Below are 26,818 nucleotides of genomic sequence, written 5' to 3'. Positions count from 1 at the left end.
TACGTGTATTTATGATTTATGAATGTGTGTGTGTGTGTGCGTGCGTGCGTGCGTGTGTGTGTGTGTGTGTGCGTGCGTGCGTGCGTGTGTGTGCCTGTGTGTGTGTGTGTGTGTGTGTTGCAGTGCAAGCTGCATTTGGGGAAACTGAATCCCTGGAGCCGCCTGGTGCAATGCAACGTTGGAGCTCGGCTTGCTAATCAAAAGCTGCGGGACTCATTTTCCTCAGGACTAAGTGTGCAACCTCCATCATTCAATAATCCACCTCTTACTGCTAAATTGTACACGCTTCCACCCACTTTACTGTTTGTCAGCAAACTATCAACTCTGTTATTAGATAAACTGGAGAAACAGCCCTGTGCAGTTATGAACCTTTGGGCAATTAAGAAGGCAAAAAAAACACACACACACACACACACACACACACACACACACACACACACACACACACACACACACACACACACACACACACACACACACACACACACACACACACACACACACACACAGTGTTTATCAGTCCTACCATTTCATCAGTACTTCCAGGTCGTCTTGTTCTCCCCCTTGGCGTTACGGAAGCCTCCAGTTACCGTGGAGACCCTGGAATACTTTGAGGTCAGCAGAATCCTGGGATCCGCTATTTTCACGAGCTAATCCAATCGCAGCTTTCTAAATTAGATATGCAAAAAAAAAAAAAAAAAATTAATTTTCTGCTGATGACCGGGTATGCAAATGATGACTCAATTATGGTGGGCTGGTGCCTTTGCAATTAATAACCTTGGAATCATCATTAACTAATATGTTTAGGAGGAAACTTGTCAGGCTAACCATGTTCACCATGCCATCAGTAATGCATTAATGAATTAGATTCATTAGAGAAAGGAGCCTAGCGGGGGAAGGGATGCCGGCCTGTTTCTGACCTGTGGAATTAGTCGTATAGTCAGTTCTTCTCTTTTTTCAGTCAACTGCCTGTCAGCTATATTTGGAGAATAAACTGTCGGTCAGAAAATAGAAGTAACTCATAATAACCATCCTCCTCGGTGCTCCATGGGTTGTGAATCACATTTGTTGTTAGGTGATCATTTGAAAAGGCACATTTCAAAATAAAATGACACCTGACAAAGTCACAGACAAGAGGTAACTTTAATTCAACATTGTGAGAGTCCAAAAGTTATCTTACAGCTCAATTTTCATCAAAAACAATAACAATCTATACAGTAGAATTTTTTTTTCTTCCCTTATATCATAGAGCTGTTCAGTGTATTTGCAGTCAAAGACAAACAGAGGAAAAAATAGACACCAGCTATTTGGTTTGCATTTGTTTTTTTGTTGTTTGTTACCTAAATACAAAACTTTGTCACCCATTACTGATATTCATATTCAGGATGGAACTTTGCTTACAAAGATGCCATTGTATGACAACAGACCTCTGTAGTTCATTTGAAACAGATATGTTGCGGCCCCTCCCGCCCCGGCCCAGACCGGCACAGGCACACAAGTGCCTGAAAAACACTCGTCTGTCAGCAGGCGCCTCTGTTAAAACGGTCCTTTTTACCCACTTAACAAATCCAGGCTCTAGAAAAGAAAAGCAGAGAGAAAAGCCCTATTCTCTGTCCAGCAACAGCTTGAAGACACACGGCAGACACAAAGAAAAGACTACAGAAATGGCTGATGGGCCAAGGAGCTCCCTTTCATTGCTTCCTCACATGTTCTTGTTCTGTTTAGCTTGTAATGAAGCTGTGTTGTCCAAAGGCGGATACAGGGAGAGAAAGACTGGGGGATCGGCTGTCAGATACTGGAGTCAGAACTACGACTCCGTGTGTGAGATTAAAATTGTGCTGTGACAGTGCTTGTCTTCACTGTGCGCCCCTCTGTACTACAATTAAAACAGCTCTGTGTTGTCACACTGTTGTGATCCCGCAGTAAACGAGAACTATCACCACCATGCTGTTGAAATGATTTGATTAATTGAAAAAAAAAAAAAAAAAAAAAAGAAGCTACATAATCGCTACAAAAAAAAAAGATGCGCGTTTCTGTGAACACTAATGTGCAGCTGAGACCGGCCGCTCCGACTGTCCTTCAAAGCGTGCCATTGCTGTAGTATTATAGTACATCGGGGTGTTTGTGATTGTTGAATTATGGCTCTTTGTATTCTAGTCTGGCTTCACCACCAAACAGAGTGGGTTTGTGCTTTGTCCCCAAGTTCTCATGAATTCCTCTGTGGCAATAGACAATTGTGGTGAGGGTAGAAAACTGTACACGTGATTGAATGAAGAATGGGTTTGCATTGTTAAGGCATCTAGACTGCTGGTAAAGATTACAGTGACAGAAAAAAAAAAGAAAGAGTATATAGATACAGTATGTAAGCAGGCATAAATAACATAGCAAAAGAAAGAACAGAGGGGAAAAAAGAGGAACACAAAGAAAGAAAAAACAGAGCAATTTCTTAGTTCTCTTGGTTTCCACACACAAAAAAAAGAGTCACCCAAGAGAAGAACCCATGCATATTATCAGTTCAAGAACAGTATCAATCTGAAAGCCTCGAAGAGTTCAAACAAAAAGATATAGATTTACAGTATATATTAATGTGTGTTTATATTCTTAAAAAATCTACTTCAACCAAATACTCTGAATAAGATGCTACTTTTTTGCCATACAATAAACATTTTCATAAGGAAAAAAACGGAACTTTTTTTTTATTAACTTACAAATAATACAAAAATAGACAATGGCATGTTTTCAATCAACAAATGAAAGCATGGTATACCAATGCAAAACAATCGACATACAAAACAAATGAAAAAAAAACAACAATAAAAAAGTCACATTTAAATAGTGAGAGACAACAGTAAATAATGAAACAAAACACTGAAATATGTTCACTTACTGTATTAAACTTACACAACACAACTAAACGAGGGTGAGAGTCAATGTACAAATACAAGGGATAAATACATTATTTATAGGATATTTTACAGGAATCCCTTTTTTGTATCCAAATCCATGTTTCTCATGGTTAACAGATGAGATTATTGACAACACACAGTAAATCTATCTTCTGTACTGAGAAGCTGCCTTAAGACATTTAATGTTTACATTTCAAACTATAGCTATTGCAAAAAAAAAAAGAAAAGAAATGTCAAATGAAAAATTCAACTTTTTTTTTTATATACAAAAATATATCACATATATCACGCATTTATTCTAATTTGATATTTGCTAGATTCCTTCAGTACAGTGCTGGCTGGACGCACACATCCTCTGGCTTTTTAAGTCTTCACTTAAAATCTCCGACACAAATGTTAAATTTGGCTAAAAATCATCACCTTTTCTTCACATGACAAGCAGAAAAGCATATTGCAAACAGCTCAATCCTCACAGTTTTATTAAAATTCAAACAAACAAACCAAATGAGATAAAAGAAAGAAAGAAAGGAAGGCATGGTTTCTGATGTTGAAACAGCAAAGGGAGATTTTGATAGACCATTTTTAGATTTATGGGATAATTAGCAGCAAAATTGAGGGTTGATTTTGTTCTTTTCAGTATTTCTTTGTTCTTTTGTGTTGCTGACCTCAGTTCCATTTGGCCAGCGTGTTGTTATGCGGTTTTAGTGAGCCGGATTAGCTAAGGGAAAGCATCTTCTATTGTGACAGAAGTTATGTAAACTTCGTGGCCAAACCAACACTTCACTGTTGTTTGTGCGAGTTACGGATCGCAAGACGTAGTGGGGCCCCCGGTAATCAAACCCAAACCTTACAGGCATAAACATAAAGATAAATAAATGCTCTTTTCATGAGGTCAGTGTCACACTGTGGGCAAACTATCAGTCTCTATACAGTCCATCCAACGCGGTGTCAGAGAAGCTACACTAATTCAACCAAGAGGGAAATAACATCACAAAGGTTCATATTGTCCTCCTTTTTTCTTCTCCCCTATCCCTCCAGATGAAATCCCAATGGAAAGGCCTGAGTTTAACAGAGTCCTGCGTCTTATCTTGACTTCCTTCAGTTCAGCTCCGGAGCATCACAGAGACTCGCCAGACTCCGCTACCGTCTTTGTCTTTTCCCCTCAATATTCTCAAATCTCCAGCTATCCCAGATCCTCTACATGGGTGGAACGATCATCCCAGGGATTGCTGCTTTGTGGGAAAAGAGGGGGAGGAAGAGGGAGCGAACGGGAGATTGAGGGGTGAAGAAAGAAAGAAAGAAAGAAAGAGAATGAGGGAGGGAGGGAGAGGTCAGTCATGTGATTGCTGGGTTTCATCTGTCATCACAACAGTCACATAACAGAAATGTGCTCCAGCATCTGGCGAACAAAGACGACTCTCCCTCATTATCTCTTCATTCTGAGGCCCCCTGAATCAAAACATTTTTCTCCGCTGTGCCGCTAACTTGGCGCACACCGACAGCATCATTCAACTTTTCGCAGGCCTTGTGAACAGCTTCATGCAAGAGCTGCCACTGTTAATTGTTAGCAGTTACATTGTGTAAGCCAATTGTGCATCATGGAGCATAATTCAAACATGAGATAAAGAGTGAATGCGGTGGTGTGGGATGACAGAGGCGATGAAATTAGGCTCAACGCTCGAACATGGAAATGGAATCCATGAGGCTGTCAGAGGCTCATATTTTTACCTTCCTCCAACTCCTACATCTACTCCTCCCCGCACGCTTCCTCCCCCCATCACCTCGTTCCCCGGCTCCGTCTTTTACACAGAACCCATCACAGGGAGGAATTTTTCATATAACATATTGGCTCGCTATTGATTTCTCTCTCTCTTCAATCCACTAATTCCCAGGTTATTTCCTAAGTGTCCCGGGCTTGTTGGGATTAACAGAATGGTGCGTGCGTGCGTGTGCGTGTTTGTGTGTGTGTGTGTGTGCGCGCGTGTGTGTGTGCGTGTGCGTGTGTGTCAGTGCGATCAGCGTGCAGTGGCCATTGGCCCTTGGGTCACCGTGGTCAGCGCTCATCAACGCCGACAGAGGAAGTGAGGAAGTGCTTAGCTTGGGGCTCTGATAAAGATTCCCATCCATCATTTTCTCTCTCTCAGGATCTCAACACCATACAACATCCTGCCTTGACGAGCAGAGCAGACGACCCTACGCTGCCTTCGATGGAAATGGGAGTGCAGAGTGACCCGCGGTGGCATAACAACTCCCCCCCCGTCCTCCCCCGCCCTACAGAGACACCCACTGGAGCGCGGGCAGGAAGCAGGAAGCAGGAAGTGAAAACAGGAAATAGAACACATATGGCGTGGCGTGCTGTCTCTCTGACAAGTCAAGAGTGACAAATAAAAACAGAAAAAGAGAAGGAAGGGTAGGGCAGGATGGTGCAAATGAGCGGTGTGGGATGGTGCGCAGTGGACACAGAACAGAGAAAGAGAAAACGAAAGAGAGGGATAACATACTTCAGGAGAAGGCCAGGCCCTGCAGAGAGCTGGCTGATGAGTACTTGCTAGAGTCCACAAAAGACTGATCTACAGTGAGGAAGGAGAGTGGAGGGGTTCAGGGGAGGCAAAGAAAAGAAAAACAAGGAGTGGAGAGGAGGAAGAAAAAGAAGATTGGAAAAAAAAGAAGGGAGAAAAAGTGAGAAATTGTTATCATAAGAGGTGCAGAAGAGCAGGATTAAAGCTTGAGGACGTAAATATACTTTGAATGTGCACGTTAACGGTAGCTCCTTATTCATTGCCATGTAAATAAATGTGGCCACTTGTGGAGCTGCTTACCTTGCAGGCTGTTAGCATTAGCGCTGGTGCACGTGGGAGGGGGGAGTTCTGGGGTCGAACGACGGGGGCAAAGGCGCTCTTCTGCTTCACGGCAGCGGACACCATGTTGGCTGGCGAGAAGGAGAAGATGCCGGAGGAGCTGCTGCAGTTGGAGGGCAGGCTGGTCGACGACGCCATGGTCGGGCTGGACGGGACGACTGGGAGAAGAGAGACGGGCAGGAAAGGGCGTTTAAGGAGGGAGGGGGTCCCAGGGTGCATGTCAGGGAAGAAGGACGGGGTGGAAAGATGAAGACAGACACGGGGTTTAGAGAGAGGGCCGAGGGCAGAGGACGGGCAGACGGGACGAACAGAAAGGGACTGGTCAATGGATGATGGCAGGAGGGATAATATTTTGGACTCAGATCAACTGGCTCAGACTTGTTTTGCAACCTCTTGTGTTGTTAAGCAATTACCTGGCAATGAGATATTCCATAAGCTAAGAAAAAAAAAAAGGTTTAGTTGGAAACTTGCACCGAAAACAGCCCTCAGCCTTTTTTCCCCTCTGATCAGTCTGTTTTGATGACTCATCCTGAGCTCAAGGGGCACAGCGGGTTGATAAACATCTCCTCACCTACCGGGGGTGCTGTACCCGTAATTTGTTTGCAGGGCAACTTGTAAAAAAAAAAAAAAAAAAAAAAAAAGAAATGCCTCTCTCACGTCACCTTTATCACAGATAATCATGCAAGAGATTTAATCAGCATCCAGAGCCAGTGGTTCCAATGAATTAAAACAAATGAGCTGATAACATCTGCTTGACAGATATGGATTTCTTCACTGCTTGCATGTGTTTATTATTATTGCACTTTAAAGATGCTGTTAGCCGTGTGTCATAATGTGGCACCGCCAAATTCATCTGTGCCTTCAGAAAGTATGTAGTTGTAAAAGCTTGGTGATGTCGGGGATACCCGGCTCATTTCACAGAATAACGAGAGAAAATAATCACCAGTTTGCTACAGTAGCTGTTTGACCAATGTAGGTTAGCACAGATGCAAACATCAGCAGTGTCAAGATGGCTTGCTATTGGCTAATGGTCACATGTCAAAGTTCACCAGACTTCATCACTGAGGATCATAAGTCTAATAGAAGAGATTTATTTTTCCATAAAATGTTCCAGTATTAAATGTGTCTGTGTTCTCTTTGAATTTATCCACCTTAGTTGCGCATTACCACTAGAGCTCTGGATTTAATTCTGTGAAGAGTTCAAACAAGAAAACGGCAACATTTGAATAAAAAGCTCCCCAGAATTTGTGTAAAATATTTGGATACTTGAGATTAAATTTATTGAAGATAGCGGATATGGTTTTAAATCACGACCATGAGAGTCACACGCAGACAAAATGACCACACATTTATCTTTACAAAGCAAATCCACTGACGTCATCTCATCCATCCGCTTCTCCTGGTTTGTCTTTTGTCTGCTAATACACTAAGAGCATTTTCCCCATCAGTGATTTTACAATCAACTGAGTCGTATTTCACCTGCCCTCTGATATCTGCTTCTGCCTTTATTGTTGTTATTATCCAACACTTAGCTTTTATGGCTCTTCCTGACAAATCCTTGCAATAAAGTCATAATCCATTTATGAAGGGGCCTAACTAATCAATTAATGAAAATTGGACCTACAAAGGCAGGCCGAGGGGCCATTGATTGAAAGTGTCTGTGTGGGGCCGATGAGCCTGTTAAAATACTTGTTAACACCCAGGAATCAAAGAGCTGAAATGGAATTGCTTCTCTAGCAATTAGTTTATTGATTTAATCAAGGGTCTTTAATGTAGAGGGTGAATGTGTGTGAGCAGAGGTGGTGGTGGTGGTGGTGGTGTGTGTGTGTGTGTGTGTGTGTGTGGGAGGGGTGGGGGGTGGTTGGTGATCTGTTCCCTTGGCCAATAAAGTGGGGATTTGCGTTTGACTCTGCTCTTAAAGAAACAGATGAGCCAGCTGAACTGCAAATCTTTCTCCCTGTGTGTCAATTCTGGTTTCCACCTCAGTTCCTGTCAGACGAATATTCTGTTTCATTCGAAAAAGCCCCGATTCAATCTGTTTGGCCTCCCCTGCCTTGATTTGTCACCCTCTCTTGGTTTTCGGGTCGAGTATGTGGTGTATTTACTCACTAGCATAGGGCGAGTTGCCTGCAGATCCATTGAGGAAGTTGGGCGAGGTGCCCAGGGTTGCCATGCCAGAGTTAGCGTAGCCATTCATGCTAGTGGAGACAGAGCTGTAGCTACTCTGCTGGGGAGTGGAGCTGGGGACATAACCATGGGGGGACACACTGCTTGTACTCCTACTGTAACCTATAGACAGGAAAAGAAAGGAGAGAGACGAGGTGTTAGGTTGTACAGCAGATGGCAGTCAAAACTGAACGAGAAAGCCTCCATGCAGCGCTGCCAAGAGAAATTTTCTAAAAATCTTAGACAGCATATGGCAGAGCGAGAAAGCAATGAAAGTGGAGGAAGAATGATAAGAGAGAGATATAGCGACAATCCAACGACTGCAACAAGAGGCCTTTAACCTTTCTGGCTCCTCTCCAAAATTACATATATTGATAAGGCAATTAACACTAAAAGGCCTCTGCAGCTCTCCTGTAATTTATAAAGAATGAAGCCAGTATTTCTGACAGGACCTTTCTCTGCTTTATGCTTTACAGGGGCAGTGAACAGAAGGAGGACAATATAGGAAGACTATAAATACACAGTATGTCTCAGGTCCAACATGCTGACGCTGGAGGAAAAAGAAACATCTGGAATTGAACATCAGGAATTTCTCTCCTGTGCAACAAGAGCTGCTCTCACTACTGTCGTCTCACTTCTTCACTACACTTCTACCCACTACATAATTAGGTACCATCAATTCCCCGGTCGTATCTGCTCTGGATTTGGAAAGAAACTCTGGGTTACAAGTTAACCAGCTGATATCTCTTGTTTCCTTCATATCTGCAGATGTTTCCAGATGAAGATGAAGGGCCGAGGAAGCTCATTGGAATTATTGAGACACCTTCCAGAGGCCGGTCCATCCACTCTCCTCTTGTTCCCCTGATACATGTGATGAATCACCGCTGACTGCACCCACATCTCTCTCTGTCAGACAGGGGCCGACCCCGGTCTAATATACACACCCCGAGGACCCACTCATATTTCTCCATCGTACTCCATCCATGGCTCTCTTTTTCTCCATTCTTCACTCTCTCACCGTCTTTCTTTCCACCTTTCAAGTTTTCCCTGTTTCTTTCTGCTGTCCCCCCTCCTCTTCCCCTCCTCCCCTTTTCTCCTCCTCCTCCCCTCCTCCTCTCCTCCTCCTCCTGCCCTCCTTTTTCAGACTTTTTTTTTTTTAATTTACTCCAAGCTCCTAAATCACCCTCTCTGAATTTCCCACATGAAAAATAAAATCTCTATTCCACAACTACATTTTTTTTTTCATTATCCATCCTGATAATGAAATAAATAAATAAATCACTGTGACTTTCCCCAAGATAATCGATTAATTGCTTCCTGATGCGGTCGCTCACCCTGATTGGCTGTTTGCGCCACCTCTGACCCAGTGAATGAGTTCACGGTCATCATGCCAGCATGGACGGAGCTGCTGCCAAGACTCGCTAGCTGGTTGTGCCCTCGTGGTACTGTTGTGTAGAGGGCCTCTGCGATATCTGCTGCTCGCTTCAGAATCATCTCCTGACAATGAAGAAGAAAAAAACACAAAAAAGAAGCTGTGGTCAGCAACAGAGGAGCGAAGAGAAGACAAGACAAGACAAGAGAAGAGAAAATATAGCCTGGAAGGAGACTTTACAGCCTCTCTTACAGAATGCTAGATTTCCACGCAAGATATTGCGCATGTAAACCTAGCAGAGCTGAGTGGTTTTTTAAATTTTTTTTTATCAGTGGTCACTGGAAGTGGTGGGATTGGTTCCAGTTAATGGAGGAAAGGCTCATTAACAGATTCATCAAATCCTCAGCCTGCTTCTTCCTCCCTGCTTCGTGTTTCCATTCTCCTCTTCTCCTCCTTCAGAGTCAAGCCTTAATCCCACTTCTTCTCCTCTTCTCCATCTGCCTCTGTACTCTCCCTATCCTCCTCTCCACCCTCTACGTTTAGTTTTCATTGTACTTCCTCTCCCTTCCTCTCCGGCGTATGAGATGATAAAAGCACAAACACATTCCCGTGTGTGTGTTTGTGGGTTCCGGATCTTGCGTGAACCCAGCAGGGTGCTGCAGGACCAGCGGAGACGCCGCCTTAAATGCTGCCGCTGGTCCGGACCACAAACATAATTTCACCTACGACGAGACACTGATGTGTGTGTTAAAATACATGTATGTGCTTGTGTTTGTTTTGGTATGCGTGTGTGTGTGTGTTTACCTGGTTGTTGTGAGGCATCCCGTACAAGGCCTCCACTAGGTCTGCTGCTCTCTTTAAAATCACCTCCTACAATCAAACGCAGAAAGAAGAAGGGGATTGATCACGAGTGTGACGGCCCAAAGAGTTCAGTCACTTTTATTACATTTCACTCCTTACATTATGCTGTGAATGCAGAACAGAGAGTGCGAGAGAGGAAAAAGGCAGACGGAGGGAGGGAGAGGAAGAGAAATGGGCCTATCCCAGCACTTTGTTACTCGCTGGGCAGTTTGGGAGAGCAGAGGGAAGATACTGTTATCTGTGAATAAAACATGAGCCTAAATCTCTCTATCAGTCAAACATCTTCTACGTCTTCTCCCTCCCTTCTGTCACTGATGGATCATGAATCGAGCGTACATGATCACGCATCAATCTCATTTAACACAACATATCATCAGGTTGACGGCAATACAACTCCCTTCGTCAGCTGGGACGCACCCGTCTCCTGCCCTGTATTAACCCTGGTAATGATCCGAGTGAATAGCCCTGCATCCACTTTGTCTGATAAATGTAGAACATCATTGCTCAGGTGAAAACCGCCGAGTGGAATTTCCCACATCAAACATTTATCCTAACGTAGCGTTACCGCTTTCCCCGCGCTCATTTTCTACCGCTTACCCTCCTTTCTCTCCTCACTCTGTCTCTATTCTTTTTTCCCTCCCTGAGTGTATGAGTGTGTGACTCCAGGCAGTCGTTATATGTGTGTGTGTGTGATGTAGACACCTACAGCCCTACGAAACCCTTTTTAAAAGTTAATGTGCCGGGGCCAGGATATATGCTGGAGGCGCGACAACCAGAAAATTGCAGCCCCCTCCCCTCCAACCTTCTCCTCGTTTCTTTCTCTCCCTCTTTCTCTCCCACTCGCGCACACACGCTGTGCGTTATACTCTCTTGAGTGTATCCCTGGCTGTGAACAAGCCCTGGAGCATGTGTGCTCTCTGTTCCGTGACACACCGCCTTTCAATCAGACCTCATATCACACACACACACACACACACACACACACACACGCAGACACATGCAGACACAGGCGAAGCCGCACAAGCAACCGCGCACATGTGGAGGCTGTCGAGCACACCCAGGACATGACGAGAGGGTCAGCAAAGCAATAAAGATTGTAGAGCGCTGTCCGAGGTGCTAAATTCACTCAATAATGGGAGCGCTGCCTCTGTGTTAACCTCCCATTACTAGCACTATCTGGGGGAGGAAGAGAGGGAGGCAGGGGGAAGAGGAGGGGGAGACGGAAAGAGGGGAGACCAGAGAGGAGGCCTGCTTGAGGTGATTGAGAGATGTAGAGGCCCTAGGAAGGTAAGTGGTTCTTTAGTATGTATGCACCGCTCCTCGCTTCCTTCTCTCTGCTTTTACTCGACGCCCCATGCCTCCCAGGGATTGCCAGATAGGTAGATGGATGGATGAAGGGAAGAAGGAGTGGGGGGGGGGGGCAGGAAGAGGAGGAGGAGGAGGGGGGGGGTTACGAGGACGAGGAGGAGGAGGAGGAGGAGGAGGGGAAATGAGGGAAGTATGAGGCATTAGGACACAAACAGATCTGCAGCTGGAGTGTAACGGTGTTCCGGGAGGACACGTGAAACCTCCGTCACTTCATTTGAATTATTTCTTCGCCACTCTGCACCGGACCTTCAGCGCCGTCTCCATAGGGCCTTGAAGTACTTACAGCTTGTGCATCTCCTTTTCTAACATCTCCTCACTTGTTTCTCCAAACTCCTCTCTCTCGTCTCCCTCTTGTTCTTCTCTCTATTAATCACTCTCTCGTGGTCTTGTGCCCTGTCTGTACCTATTGGTCTCTCGTTAGCGAAAGGATCTGTCCAGTAGCTAAACGCGATTAGGCAGCGCTCCAGAGTCGTTCTGATAAACAGATAAATGTGGTTAGCGCCGCGCTGCCTCCCTTGCTCTGCTGCTGTAAGGGGAGACCATTTCCTGGGCGCAGGGTCTCTTCCCGTAAAGTCAGGCCCACAGAGACGTCAACAGGAAGAGGAACCTGATCCAGAGCAGAGCCTGGCCTCGTCTGGCAGGGCGCTCACTCATTAGCCGGCCCCAGACCCCCAGCTACACCAAAGCCTTGGCTAAACACCCAGCAGTCTGGCTACTCCAGCGCTCCCTCCTCAATGTGACTGCCGGACTATTAGCTACAGCTCAGTGTGGGGGCTGTTTTCAGCTGGACGGTGGATCCCAGCATACAGAGATTGAACAGGCAGTGTCATATATCCAGTTTTTTCCCCTCCTTAGTGTGTGTGCAAGGGTTGGTTGAGAATGCCCTCGCAAAACGTGCCACTTTCATGAAATATATTCTCAGTGAGTTTATCTAGTTTAAAAACTGGCTGATAAACACCCCCAATGAGACTTTGCCAGCATAGCCAGTGTGTGCCCCTCTCCTGCCCCTCTCTAATGATTGAGGCCAACACTTGAGAGAAGTGTGGTCAACAAACTGTTATTACCTCAATAAAGGCACAAATCAATAGAGCTGAAATGAACAACCAGGCCTGCCAGCTACCGCTGTTCATTTAGAAGAGAAAGAGACACCACCAAGCGAGAGGGAATGAGGAGGAGAGGAGAGGAAAAAGAGATGGATGGATCCAAAGATATTTAGAGAGATGCAGGGGGTTGATAGGCTAAAGACCAGGACTCACCGGGACAAGTCTTGTATCCACCAGACATGACACACAGCGAGGACAAGTGATTTCTCTATCTACCTTCTGCATCTACCTGGGCTCTCCATCTCTGCCTCGTGGTGACTTCCCTCCACTGTGTGTGTATTTGTGTGTATGTACAGGAATAGAGAAGTGTGTATGTGCGTTTCTATAAGTTGTGTGTGTGTGTTTGTGTATGCTGCTTTCTGGATATGTGTGTGTGTGCTGGAAGTAATAAAGTCCACCCGGGGTTGACTTCGATCCACTGACCCAGCAGGAGGTAAGACTGGACAGCTATGATGGATCACCTAACCTGCTTCTGCCTCTCTCTTCCTCTCTCCCCTCAACCTCCTTTCCTCCCTCACTCCCTCTTTTCCTCCCTCCATCTATCCCTTTCCACTCCCACTTTGCCAGTCTAAATGACCTTATACGCCGTGGAAGGATGAATAGACCTGCTTGTGCATTCGTTGCACAAATAAAGTATTTGTTTGAACAGAAAATGACCATGAACGTACGATTAAATGTTTATGTGCATACTACATAGTTTCATGTATGGTCCACTGTCTATAGCACACACTTATTCCTTTTGTGTGTGAGGTCATGCTGCCATGTATATCTATGCATGCCATGGAACTCAAGAAGTTGTCAATACATCTCTGTACCAGAGTTACCAAAACAAATCCCTATAAAATAATTGAACTACATGAGGAGGAGCGGAGGCAGAGTACCTTGGGTAATCTCTCTTGGTCTCCAGGGTGTCTGGGGATGACCTTCTGTAACCTCTGGAAGCCGTAGTCTATGGTTGGCTCGTTCAGCGCTAAGCAGAAACAGAGAGAGAGAGAGAGGGGGAAAAAAAAAGAGAAATGGTTATTGCTTGATTCTTAATAATGAAAACAACTACTGCTCACGAGCAACTGAGAGATACAGCAAGAGAAACAAGTGATGGTAGACATGACTGAATCAAGCACGGTTTTACATGAATATTTCAACATTAAACTAAACACGCTGAAAATGTGGGTGTTCTCTATTAAGTCTGGTGTGTGTCTTTGTTTGCCTGTGATGTAATGAATCTCTCTCTGTCGCCAGCTTTGGTGGTTAATAAAAAGACTGTCAGGAATCAGGCAGAGGGAATGTGTGTTTGTGTGCATGCATGTGTATGCGTGTCCTGTGGTCTTGCGTTGATCAGCGACTAATATAAGCAATTACAGAGCTTGGTTCCAATATAACAAAGGCTTGATCGCTCCGGGGAACAAGCTAAACACACACACACACACACACACACACACACACACACACACACACACACACACACACACACACACACACACACACACACACACACACACACACACACACACACACACACACACACACACACACACACACACACACACACACAGACTCAGATCATCCAGGCAGCAGGGAGAAAGCACTCTCTCTGCATGCTGTGGTCGTGCTACGGTAATTGAATACGAGAAGATTTACCATGAATATTTAAACATTAGAATAAATACAATGAAGATCTGAGGCTTATAGTACAAACACTTCAGAGGAGGATTGTTGGATAAGTGCTCTCTCCACATAATTCATTCCTAATGTACTGTCTCTCGCTCGCTCTCCCCTGTCTTTTACCCTCCTCTCCCCTGTTTGTGGGCTGCCTGAGAAGTCAGTGCAGTCTTGACTACTTTTCTGAGTCTCTGAGATGCTGCTCCTGCGCAGAGTTTGCGGCCGTGCATGTGTGCATTCGTACTTGTATGTGTGCTGGGAAGAGAAAGAAAAGGAGGCATTATGCGTGAGAACCGTCTGTATGTGTTTGTGCCGTCCGTCTGTTTCCCCTGTGGGTCGCAGCTTGGACGTTTCCTGAGGGCTGATGCCCTGCTCGCCTCACATCTGAGCAGCCAGGCTGACTAGGCGGCCCCCAGAAAAAAGGCCCCTAGAGGCTATGAGTACAAGCTGTCCTGCTGGACCTCTAGTGACTTCCACCAGGGCTCCTCCTGAACCGCCCGCTCAAACACACAAACTGAAAAAAGAGAGCACAGGAGCAAGAAGAGGTGATACTCTGTTTTGGCAACACAAACGTATTTGGACAGCTTTCCCAGCGGACAGTTCCAGTAATCCATAAGAGTGAATGAAAGGAAAGGTGAATAGCTGGAAGCAAAGGCGGTTACAGAGAGGAGAAAGTGCTCGTCGAGATGCCAGAGGCAGGCTCAGCTTCGGGAGAATGACACACATTACAGGCCAGCTGGTCCACTGATAAAATAAGCCAAAACAATGAGATGATCACATGCAACAAATAAAGTATGAATTATTTCCGAGGACAAATATTTGACATTACTTCCCTATTCTCTGATCTCTCTAAAGCCTTAAGGAGGATTTGCCCTGGATTAGGCCTGCAGTCTGAGGAGGGGATTGTTCCGACAACATCCTCTCTTTCGTCTCAAAGGCTTTTGTTTTTATGATGAATTTTTTATCAGTTCTCCACAATGTGCCAAATGAGCCTCGAGTGAACAATAGCATAAAAACTCCAAGACATGCACAGATACCCCCATTACAAATAAAGAGACAATTTTGGTAATTGAGAGAGGAAGTCATATTGTCTCGTTTTCAAGGACCATAAACCAGAGGAGGAGTATGTGGGGGACAACGCACATCTCTAACTACCTGGCTGTGTCTCTTCGGGGATTATGTTGGCTTTTTATGCCCTTATATCCATGCTCAATATCTCACATTTCACACCAGGAATTAGTGCAGGAAGAAAATGAAAAAAACGAAACAAAAAAACCCTCTTCTGCCTCGAAAGAGCAGTGGTGTGCTGCAACACTCCAGGATTCAAAGCACACTCTCCTATACAGGTATATTTATAATCCTTAGCTGTCACTCTCCAGAAGAGCAAATCAAAGCCAGTAAAACATAACTGCCATAAATAAATGAATAGATGAGCAACAGCCCTGGACTGGAGGGATTCACCTAGCAATCACCCACATCAGATCAGATCAATGCTCATGGAAATTTCATGAAGCCCAGAATCCACATCGCTTCATATTTCACTATAATAACCCACAGAGCCGCAGGGGGAGTGTGTATGAAGGGGTGAGGGGGGGGGGGGGGTAAGAGAAGCAGGAGAGGAGGCCAGGGTGGAGGGGAGGTAAAGGGGGTGTTGGAGGTATGAGCTGGAAGGGTGGGGTAAAAGGGGGTGGATGTTTGGGGCGCAAAGAGTAGGAGGAGGAGGGATAATTGAGAGGTCAGAACAGCCGAGTTGTCCTGGAAACACAGACGGGGAGGAGGAGAGATGAAAGAGGAGGGGAAACACCAGTCAGCGTCCAGTTGCCTTGTCTCCTTCTCCTCCCGTGTCACAACACTGTGTGTGTGAGGAGGTGAGTGGGTAGTGCACTTGCAGGGTTAGGTAATTGGCTCTGAGGCTTGATGTTAACACCTTAACAGGCCCTCAGACAGTGGGTAAGGAGATGATCATATCACAACCTTCTGTTTCTCTCCCTTTCTCACTCCCTACTCCTTCATCTCCCCTCCTCTTTCCCTCCTCCTCCTCACATCCCTCTCTCTCTCCCTCCCCCGTCCTTCCCTCCCCTCTGCAGTCTCCAGTGCTCAGGTGTGATCTCATAAGCGCTGCCTGGCGATCGATGCCGCCAGTGGCAGGGGGTTCAATAGCCCTGAATTACGGCTTCATTTCTGCCCCTCCCCCCACCATTCCCACCTCCTCACACAGATGAGAGCTGCCCCCCTCCCCCTTACACACACACACACACACACACACACACACACACACACACACACACACACACACACACACACACACACACACACACACACACACACACACACACACACACACACACACACACACACACCAACTACTCGCAATCCAGATCAATACCTTACAATCTAATTTTTATCCATTTTTCCATAAACCCTGAGATTGCGTTTATTTGCAGAATCCGACAAGCTAAATAAAGCATCGCTTGAACATGTCAGGGAGACTAATGCATGGCTGGAAATTCATACACAGAAAACAGATGAGTAGAGCTTTTTGCTCCTAAAGGAAGGGAGAGGCTGAGCCTAAGAGAGGTGGAGAAGGAGGGAAAGATGGAGGTGCAGCGGGAGCGCTTAGAGATTCTACAAATCAATGGAGGTGTGGATGTTACTACAACCTAAGCTCTAATTATCTGTTGCAAAAAGTGCATGTCGACAGTTAACAATACCTGACAGCACGGGAGAATGTAAATTTGAAAAAAATCTGGATGAAAAGTGTGCGCTTGAATTAAGATATAAGAAAACACAAGAAATCATTCTCTCTGGTGAACGCTGCTCATTTCAGCAGGGTATAAAATAATCTACATTTGAAATTCATTTACATCATCATCATGGAGCAGATGCTCCTGTAATAAGAGCGGAGCATGCTAAAGAGGGGAGACAAGCCACATGGTGCAGAAAATTAATCTCAATCTCAAATAGAGGTGTGAATTTCCTCGCAGTTAAGACTGTCTGCAGTAAATGTTGAATGTCTGCAGCTATCTCAGCTGGCCTTGTCTCCAGCTGTAGACCAGCCGTTTTAATCAACAGCAGGCATCCACCCAAGCTCAATAAAAGACAGCATTCACAAACAGGAGCAAGACAGGTAATTGACCAGCTCGTGGTTGCACCCTACTTTTATTGCCAGATGACTACACGCCGCATTTGTGCATCTGTGATGTGTGAATGTGCTCATGCATAACTGTAGGTGTTTCACGTGTACATGAATGTTGAATATATCTGGAAGTCTATGTTAACTTTATTTGTGGAGAAAAAAACATGCTTTAGATCCTCTCACTGATCATCACACATATTGCACCAAAATTATAATAAACACAACCAGCCTCACATATCCTAACAAAAGCACTATCTAATTAAACCAATCTTTCTAAGTGTGTCACACGAACAGATTTCCTCACCGTTCAATTACAGCTATCACATATCAAAAATGTACAGAGCATGTTCATGCTTACAACATTTGCTTTGACATCATCTGCGCTTCCCTCCAGTGTCTGTAGTGTATAAAATGACAGACAACTGACAGTCCTTCCTCCAGTCCTGAAACTAATTTGGAGCACAGAGGTAGGCACACAGACGGAGAGAGATGTCAGCAGCAGCTGGTTTAAATTCTGTTCTTGACTTTTGTCTTTTCCCCTCGCTGTTCCCGCTCCTCCTCGCTGCAACTGAGTGATGTTTCCTACACACCTAATCTGCACTCAGAGCTGAAAAACTACCCCTAATGTTTGTGCGTGCATGTGTGCGGATGCATGTCGGTGCGCACGGTGCCAGCCTTAATGTGAGCCAGCAGAGCCTTTTAATATCAGCAGAAGCTGTAGAGGAAGCACTAAGGAGACAAGGCTGCATACTGAGGAGGGAGGGATTGCCTTTTGAACGACAAGGGTGATTCATCAACTCCCCCAATCTATGGCCAGTATCCCCGTGTCACACGCACAAACACATACACACACATACACAGGCCCCTACTGGTGGGGTATTATCACATAATATTGCATGGGGAAAAGAAAAGGGAGAGCTTCCCTGATGAATGTTACAAAGACAGCAATCCAGTAAAAGGTGATACACAACCAAACATGGAGATGCATTTGTACAGGGGAGAGGAGGATGAGGGGGTGTGTGTGGGGGCGGGGGGTGGGCAATGACCTGATAATGAGAGGGAGAGAGGTAGAGGGGGGAGAGAGGGAGATTAGGGAGAGCTCTCAGCCCCAGAGGTGGGTAAGGCAGAGGGCAGAGAGAGGAACAGAAGGGGGATAAGGGGATAAAAAGACAGAGGAAGAGCAGGGAATGAAAAAACAACAACATTCTTTTATTCTTATCAGTGGATAGCTTAATTGCCTTTGATGAGTCTAATTGGAGCTTTCTGAAGACTAATGGCAGAGGAGTCCTCAGAGACGGCAGAGGACACATTACTGTAATAACTTCTCTCTGCATCTCCTCTGCACCAAAAGTCCCCTCCTTGTCTCTTCTGTCCAGAGCTCCAGCTGAATCTCTTTTTTTTTTCCCCCTCATTTGGTCGTGGCTGGTTCGGGAGTATCAATAATCACGCAGAGGAGGGTGGGGGGTAATAAACCTATAGATAGGGTTATATGTGTGTGAGTGTGTGTTGGGTATGTTTGCAAAGCAGCAGTAGCAGCAGTATTGGGTATGTGTTGACTTAATTAGGTCTGTGAGCTGCTCGCTTTCCTCTCCTCAGCAGAAGTTGATTAGCAATGCCAGCTGTCCCCAATGTAATTCCGAGCGTGGATGTGTGTGTAATATATGAGTATATGCATGTCTGCTAGTGTGTTGATGTTAGTGTGTGTATGTGCTAGCTGCCAGCTGCCACGCGGTGCTGCCAATCCTCTATGATTAGTACCCACTGGCAACTGGGCTCAAACTGGTGCCAAACAGACCCAGGAGGGCAACATGGCCGATGGTAATCCTCCATCCCTCTCTCCCCTCCTTCTCCTCTCTCCTCTTTCTCATCCACCTCTCTGTCTCTGCACTCACATCAATTGCTTTTTTTTGCTCCAACTGCTCTGCTCATCCTCCCCCGTCATTCCCTGCCTCTCACTCAGGAGACCAAATGTGAGCAGGTTCCTCCTCGCGAGCAGAAAGTACAATGATAAAAAGGGCTGATAAAGGAGCAATGTGAGAGGTACAAATACCCACTCAGGGTACAGAGCAGGGCCTGAAGTGAAGTGTGTGAAAAGTAGAACTGGGATCGATGCCTCGACACGGTTGACTGTGTCACCGTGAAGATGCCAGCGCTTGGCAAGCAGCATCACAGTGTGTGTGTGTGTTCGGCTCCTCGTGGATGACCTCTTGCTGCCTCTCACCTGTTGAGATTCTTCTATGTGCCTCCGTAGAAGCCAGGAGGCAGGGAGAGGGAAAGCAAGAGAGGGATGAATTCATTCAAAAGAAGCAAGTTTTGAATAAGTGAATGTGACAAGGTGAAAGAGTGGAGGGCTGGGAAGCGATAGGGCGTTTATGCATACGGTTCCCACATGTCTGGCACATTAAAAGGCTGCGTCCACACATATACACACCTACACACACTTATATACACACAGCTCTATGAGTTTGGCAGACTGCACGCTGTTGGACAGCTCTGGCATGGCAAAGGCTGCCCACCCATCTGCCCTCTGTCTTAGTAATGCAGTTACTTGTCAATGTGCATGTGTGTACTTGGAGTACATTCATATGTAAAAAAAACAAAACAACAGGCATTCATATTGCAGTCTTTCACATAAGCGCACACAAACAGAGTCCTAACTGTGACGTACGGACGTGGCTTCTGTCCATGCACAGTAATTAGGACACACACAAGATGCAGGAAATGCATGCTGGTGATGTGACGCACACGTACGCTCTCACGATTGTGATTTTGTCAAATGTTGGCAATTCCAGCCGGGGCTTACAACCTAAGTCTATCAGTGGTTGAGATTACAGACAGATTTATGTGATTCACAATCTCCCAGAGGACCTGTGGCCTCGCATTGGTTAATCACCGCTTCACATTCACTCTCTCTGCCGCTCTTTTCACCGCAGAGCTATAACTCTGTACTCTGATGTAACACTCGGGCTATTCATGCGCCTGCACTCGCCGTCAAAAAAAAAAAACATCACACTCTCCACGCAGACCTCGTCCTTTTCGAATCACGCTTTCGACAGGGTTAACTCGCAATAATCCCTCCAATCAAAAGGTTAAACCTCCCTCTGACCTTCACCTGCTTCATAAAAGAGGGCAAAGACTTTTCCTGCTCTGATCAGCGGGCTGAATTATCGAGTCATGTTATTGAATTTTAAATTGTTTAGCATGCACGTTTCTCTCCCGGAACAGCGTTGAGAGATGTCAGATTATAAACTGTTCACTACATCACCGTTATCAGATATTGCAATAAAGTGAGACTTAATAAAACGTAAAGCCGGTGTGTGAAAGAAATGTGATGTGATTATGGCATGTTTTCACACGTGCTATGTTCATACGTTGCTCAGAGAATTGAAAAAAAAATTAAAAAAAAATCGGAGAGACATTTGCATTAGATAAGTCAGCAGACTGGTAGATTGGGGCGGTGTAGGTAGGTAGGTAGGTAGGTAGGTAGGTAGGTAGGTAGGTAGGTAGGTAGGCAGGTAGGTAGGTAGGTAGGCAGGTAGGTAGGTAGGTAGGTAGGTAGGTAGGTAGGTAGGCAGGTAGGTAGGTAGGTAGGTAGGTAGGCAGGTAGGTAGGTAGGTAGGTAGGTAGGTAGGTAGGTAGGTAGGTAGGCAGGTAGGTAGGTAGGTAGGTAGGTAGGTAGGTAGGTAGGTAGGTAGGTAGGTAGGTAGGCAGGTAGGTAGGTAGGTAGGTAGGTGTTAGTGCGTGTAGATGGTACCTGTGTAGATGAAGCGTCCAGGTGTGCCTTTGCAGAACTGTTTGGATTTGTAGGACAGTGTGACCTCCACCACCCCGGGGATGTGTCTGGGTGGAGTTTGCACACGAATGGCATGGGGGGTGATCAGCTACGGAGAGAGCAGAGAGGGCGGGCAGATTAATGCAGTGAAACTTCACATCTAAACATGCACTCGAGGGACTATTCTCGGCTCGTCTCAGACCTTTCCTTTGCAGCTTTGCAGTTTCTTTCTTTGTATAATAAGCCTGAAAATGATGTGTTAGCGCTAAAGCCCTCAGGTGGCCTCGTAGCCCGAGGCAATGTCACTGTGAGGCTTAGGATGGTTATCAGTGCAGACATGGACTCTGTAAGAAGGGTTCAAAAGCAGTTATCTGTTTATGAATAAAACACACTTTCCTCTGCATATGTCTATTGAGTATAAGTAAATGTATAATATGCCTGTCTCTGCTGCCCCTGTCTCTGTGTCTGTCAGCTGAAGCTGTCTGGCTGCCGTTAGCCACATTAAAGCACCACTGTGTCTTAAACAGGCTCACTTAGTGCGGTTGATGAGCCCACTCACCATGTATGTGTGTGTATGCTGAAGGGTCTTTGAAGGAAAACGGTAACAAGACAAAACACAGATGAGACCTCGCTGAGTGCTCGTTTTCTGCACGCCATAGTGAACTAGCACTCAAAGCTAGCGGTGCTCAAAAGCTATCAATGATGCTGCCAGCGCTTTGTGTGTGTGTGTGTGTGTGTGTGTGTGTGTGTGTGTGTGTGTGTGTGTGTGTGTGTGTGTGTGTGTGTGTGTGTGTGTGTGTGTGTGTGTGTGTGTGTGTGTGTGTCTGTGTGTGTTGTTCTAACTGTCCCTTTCATTGCTCACTTAGGTAGGCTTTCATTCTACCATTGTCTGGCCCCACTCACCTCTCAGCGAGATAATATAGGAGCTTTTTATAGAATTATTCCTTTACTAAAGAGAAAGCTGTTTAGCTGCGCCGCTCACTGACCTTCAATTTCACACATACACTACATTTACATTTTAGTCATGTGGCAGATGCTCCTTACAAAGAGATTCATACTGTACAATGTGCACATATTTCAAGAAGGCAGATACTAACATAATAAAAGACAGGAAGGGAGGTGAGCAGAGATATGACAGAAATAAGAGCCGGCGCAGAGAGAAGTGAGAGCGGGCTACTGTTCACATTGTGAAATATTTCTGATATGCACATAGAGGGCTGCAATTAATTACTGCTTTCATTATCAATTAATCAATTTATTATCATTTAACTTGATTACATTCTTAGTCTATACAATATATATAATTCATTACAAATGCAAGTTTTGAGAAACAGTTTTTATTTTTAGTTTGCTTATTCTCTAAAATATATTAAATTACAGTGACATAAAAAAAAGGTTTTTTTTTTTTTTTTTTTCCCCTTTTGAACAATAGTAACCAACTCATGTATGCAGTGTGGACTATTGCAAAAGCTGTGGTCTCTAACCTGAGGGGTCACAAACTGAAATAAAACTATTTACTGGAGCTGCTCTCCACTCATGCCCACGCCAAGGCCATAACCTGTGACAGGAGGTCATATTGGTTCATTATAAGAGGCTCCAAGCCCAAACATTTGGAGACGCTGGTTTTCAGCTCAGTAGGAAAGACTTTATTTTATATTTTAAGATTGCAAAGTGTATACATATGCTCATGTGCACATGTACAGATGGTGACTAACCTCACTCCAGACTAGCATGGTTCCAAAGATGACTTGAAGGCCGTCAAAGAAGTTGTCCCCGATGATGATGACTGTTGCGCCCCCTGTGGTCCAGCCTTCACTGGGGCTGATGGCTTTGATGCTGGGGGTTGCTGGAAAATTTACAGACGTAATAGATTAGACGCTAACGAACCTAATGACGGCCCAGAAAGGTTATTGCTATTGGCACCATGTACAGTCCGCTCTCTTCTTTTCCATTCCATCTATCTCTCTCTTTCACTCACACTCACACACACACACACACACACACACACACACACACACACACACACACACACACACACACACACACACACACACACACACACACACACCACATCACCTCTCGCCTCTCTCCCAGGGGTCGGGGGCGACCGAGGAATACTAATCAGAGTGATTATACGCACCCCGTTATTAAACATCACCCCTGCCCTGTGTGTGAGGGCAGCGGCGGTGCGCTTGTTTTATGACACGTGGCAAAGCGTGCGGGCGTGTAAATGTCAGGTGTGCTCAGTGTCTGATCAAAGGCCACGCGACCGGGGAACAGAGCAGAGCCAACAGTAGCTCTGCCCTCTGAATACGCTGCCTTCATTAACCAAACACTCAGCTCTTGCTCAGCTGTCTGTTTCGTATATCTGTGGCGCAGCTCAGCCATCTCAGCGCCTGGCCACGGAGCGTATAACCACATTGGCTCATTTCAGCTCCTTCTGTGTATATTTGTAATGCGTTTTGTAAGCTTTGATGTTTTCCCTTAAAGCATATTCTTTGCATCTTATCGGACAAAGTACATGGAATAACAACAATAAAGCACATTTTCAATAACTGCTCTTCAATGTGCTTTTTGACCTTATCTGTTGGTGTTATGGGCTTGGAGATTACTGGATATGATTGAAGAAAAGAACAGCATTGGGAAAATACATGTTTATACAAGCTAAATCTCCTCTCCTTAACAGATATGCAGCTTGTCAGACATGCTGTAATTCTGTAAAGCGGCATAATCCACTTTAGACTAGGCTGACTTTTTTCCCTGCAGCCTAGCCTTTGCTCTCTGCCTGACTCCTTGTTCTGTTGATCCTCCCCAACAAGCTGGAATGATATTTAGCCCCCCGATACGCCTGCAGAGATCAGCGTTCACCAAGCAGCAATCTGTGGCCGTAATCATGGCCTAAGATGCCTCCTTTTCACAGCCGCTGATAATATGTGCGCTCCATGTGCATGTGTGGATGTGTGTGTGTGTGTGTGTGTGTGTGTGTGTGTGTGTGTGTGTGTGTGTGTGTGTGTGTGTGTGTGTGTGTGTGTGTGTGTGTGTGTGTGTGTGTGTGTGTGTGTGTGTGTGTGTGTTGTGTGTGTGGATTAACCAGATGGTGGAACGTGAATCCATGTGATAGGATTATACTTTGGGGTGTTCCTCGGTGCCATCTGTTCAACTCTATGCACTGCTCATCTATTACTCCCTGAAATGGGCCCCAAAGTTGTGTATCCTGCACACAAACTCCACATACGTTAGACAGAGAAGGAGAGAGGGAAAACAAAAAGAAACCACTGTCTTAGCATTTCATCTTTTCTTTATACGGTCATGCACTTTGTACCCCCTCCTCTCATCGTGCCTACATCTCTCCATGTCCCCCTCTGTTCTGTTCTCTCGCTCCTCTCTTGTTCCTCCTTTTAACTCCCGTCATCAGGAGAACAGAAAATCAGAGAGGAGGAAATTCCCAAACAAATCTCTCTGACACAGGGAACATCTGCTCTTCTTCTTTCTGTGTAAGATCCAAGTCTTGCTGACGTCTCCAATATGTCTTGTCTTTGCAAACTTTTCCAATCATCTGTGAGACCAGTCGCAGGGACAAGTGGTCCACCTTGCCTCTGGAGAGTAGTGATTAGAAAGACTTAACCATAACATTCAATCTTAACGCAATCTAGTATGGGCCATCATGTAAATCCCTTTTTAGTATTTTGTCATTATCATCCCTGAGGTTGACTTTCCTCAAAGAAAAAAATATGTTTCTCTTATTCAATGTCTGGGAAATCGAAATGAGAAAATAACTGGATTAGGGACTTGGGAATCAGTGCAGGCTCCTAAATCATGTGCACATGTCATTATGAAGTATTAAAGGTTTTGGTTTGACTGCATGCGGGGGTGTGTACGTGTGTGCATGGGCTCTTTTTGTGTGCGTATGGGTGTGTTTGAAAACCTGAGGGATGGGGAGTGATGGAGGGCTGGAGGATAAAAGCAGGTCTCCGAGGAAATAAAGCCAGTGTTGGCTTTAAGCAGAACAGACCTCATAAGACACATAGTGCTTATGCGAGGCAGAGTAGAAGGCCCAGAGGCAGAGACCTGAGGGGAGCAAGCCACAAGGGAGAGACGAGAGACTCACTAGCTACCACTCACTCCTCTCTCAGCTCGAGTTAGAAACCCTACAAGAGAGGAAAGTGAGAATTTGGGAGGAAACAGGCGAGAGATAAGAAAGAAAGCAGGTTTGAGGGGAATAGAGTGGAGACAGAAGACGGGTTGAGTGCGGAGCCAGACGGAGGGGGAAGGGGATGAGAGAGGGAGAGGAGGGGAGTCAAAGAGAGAGAAAGAAAGTGAAGAAGACAAAGAAAGCTGGGAGTGAGAAAGCCCTGGGTGTTTTGTTCCTGCTTTTAATACCGTGTTCCAGGTAGGATGGTGTTCCTTCCGAGGGGTCCAGTCTTCGAGCTCGGCGCCCGTGTTTGGAGTTGTTGTGCACAAACATGTTGTCGGAGACGGCCAGGACGTGACCCTCCACGCTCACCGTAGTCGACACAACCACCTGAGAAAGAGAAAATCCAATGAAATGAAGGATCAAGAGGAATAACAATAAACATCACACTGACACAGATGCTTACAGTTTGGATGTTGTTGTGCTCACTGAACAGCTTATGGACAGGGCATTGTGAGTTTTTGTAAAATCCTATGTGGCTTAAGTGCAGAGTTTTATTTTGAAGTAAACATGACAGCGTTTCTAGCGTGAGATTAACAAGTAACATTTCAACATTTCATAAAAACTTTAAACTTTTCTATAAAGTTTAGCACCTGTTCTATTTTATGAGCAGATTATGTTGCAGCTTTACTTCCTTGTGTTTTTGTGGACTTTTGCTTGGAAAGAAGGGAGAAATTTCATTGGTTACATTTATTTGTTTGTTTTTGATTTATGTCACATTACTTTAAACCTGGAATAACTGATTGTTTTCGGCACTTGTGAAAATAGCGGTAAATATATATATATATATAAGGATATCAAATTTTGCTAAAAGTTGCTTAAGTTACTATTTGCCTATTTACACAGAAGAATTATCCATGACTGTTACATACATAAAGAAGAATTATACATGACTGTTGAATTTGCCTATTTACACATTCAACAGTCATGGATAATTCTTCTTTTAGCCATGTTTTGGTCTCTAGCAACGCCGAAGACAAATGTCAGGTCCTTTAGCTACTTAATGCTCCACCTTATTTACCAGCTCCTCACTACCTGTGTATGTCTGATGTTTGGTGCTGCGCAGCCAGTGGTCACAGAAAACAATGCTACAAGAGTGATAAAAGTCACCCAAAACTGTAAAGTTGTCAAAATAATAAGCTGAAATATGCTAAAACACTGTAGAGCTGTCTAATGCAGACTTGGATTCAATTCGAAAAGTGCTCCCCTTGCACATTTCACACAGCTATTGACATATTTTTATTGAAACATTTTTAGCTAATAACCCCGTTCAACAAATGTAAAGTGATTATATATTAACTTGTAAGTTTTTTTAAATTTCTATACATAAATCTACTAATTGGAAAAGGAGTTTGTCAAAGCAGGTGTTGTGAGCCAAGTGTAGTTTGTTGAGGCCATGTTGGCAGGGCCTTTAGTAGCTTTGTT

At 45.1% G+C, this 26,818-nt stretch overlaps 1 protein-coding gene and 1 long non-coding RNA gene across 2 annotated transcripts in view; one reads left to right on the top strand and one right to left on the bottom strand.

The window, feature by feature from the left end:
* Positions 1-1,124: 1,124 nt before the first annotated feature.
* The window catches only part of ebf1a (EBF transcription factor 1a), a 56,672-nt gene continuing 30,978 nt past the window's right edge, over positions 1,125-26,818 (bottom strand). Inside the window, 11 exon segments of the mRNA XM_069696886.1 lie at positions 1,125-4,135; positions 5,408-5,476; positions 5,726-5,770; positions 5,773-5,922; positions 7,874-8,053; positions 9,265-9,427; positions 10,107-10,172; positions 13,516-13,604; positions 21,184-21,310; positions 22,917-23,047; positions 25,582-25,723. Coding sequence (XP_069552987.1) covers positions 5,409-5,476; positions 5,726-5,770; positions 5,773-5,922; positions 7,874-8,053; positions 9,265-9,427; positions 10,107-10,172; positions 13,516-13,604; positions 21,184-21,310; positions 22,917-23,047; positions 25,582-25,723 — 1,161 coding nt within the window. The 3' untranslated portion in view covers positions 1,125-4,135; position 5,408.
* Positions 8,079-9,222, top strand: LOC138620010 (uncharacterized). The gene is made up of 2 exons (XR_011310844.1): positions 8,079-8,599; positions 8,699-9,222. It is a non-coding gene; the product is annotated as an uncharacterized lncRNA (long non-coding RNA).

The sequence above is a fragment of the Brachyistius frenatus genome, unplaced genomic scaffold (assembly GCF_029030835.1).
Source record: "Brachyistius frenatus isolate BFR_SWC_R1_liver_20210118 unplaced genomic scaffold, ASM2903083v1 Contig_22, whole genome shotgun sequence".
Taxonomy (NCBI): Eukaryota; Metazoa; Chordata; class Actinopteri; family Embiotocidae; genus Brachyistius; species Brachyistius frenatus.
Note: the sequence above shows the minus strand (reverse complement) of the source record. Positions and strands in the feature narration are given on the sequence as shown.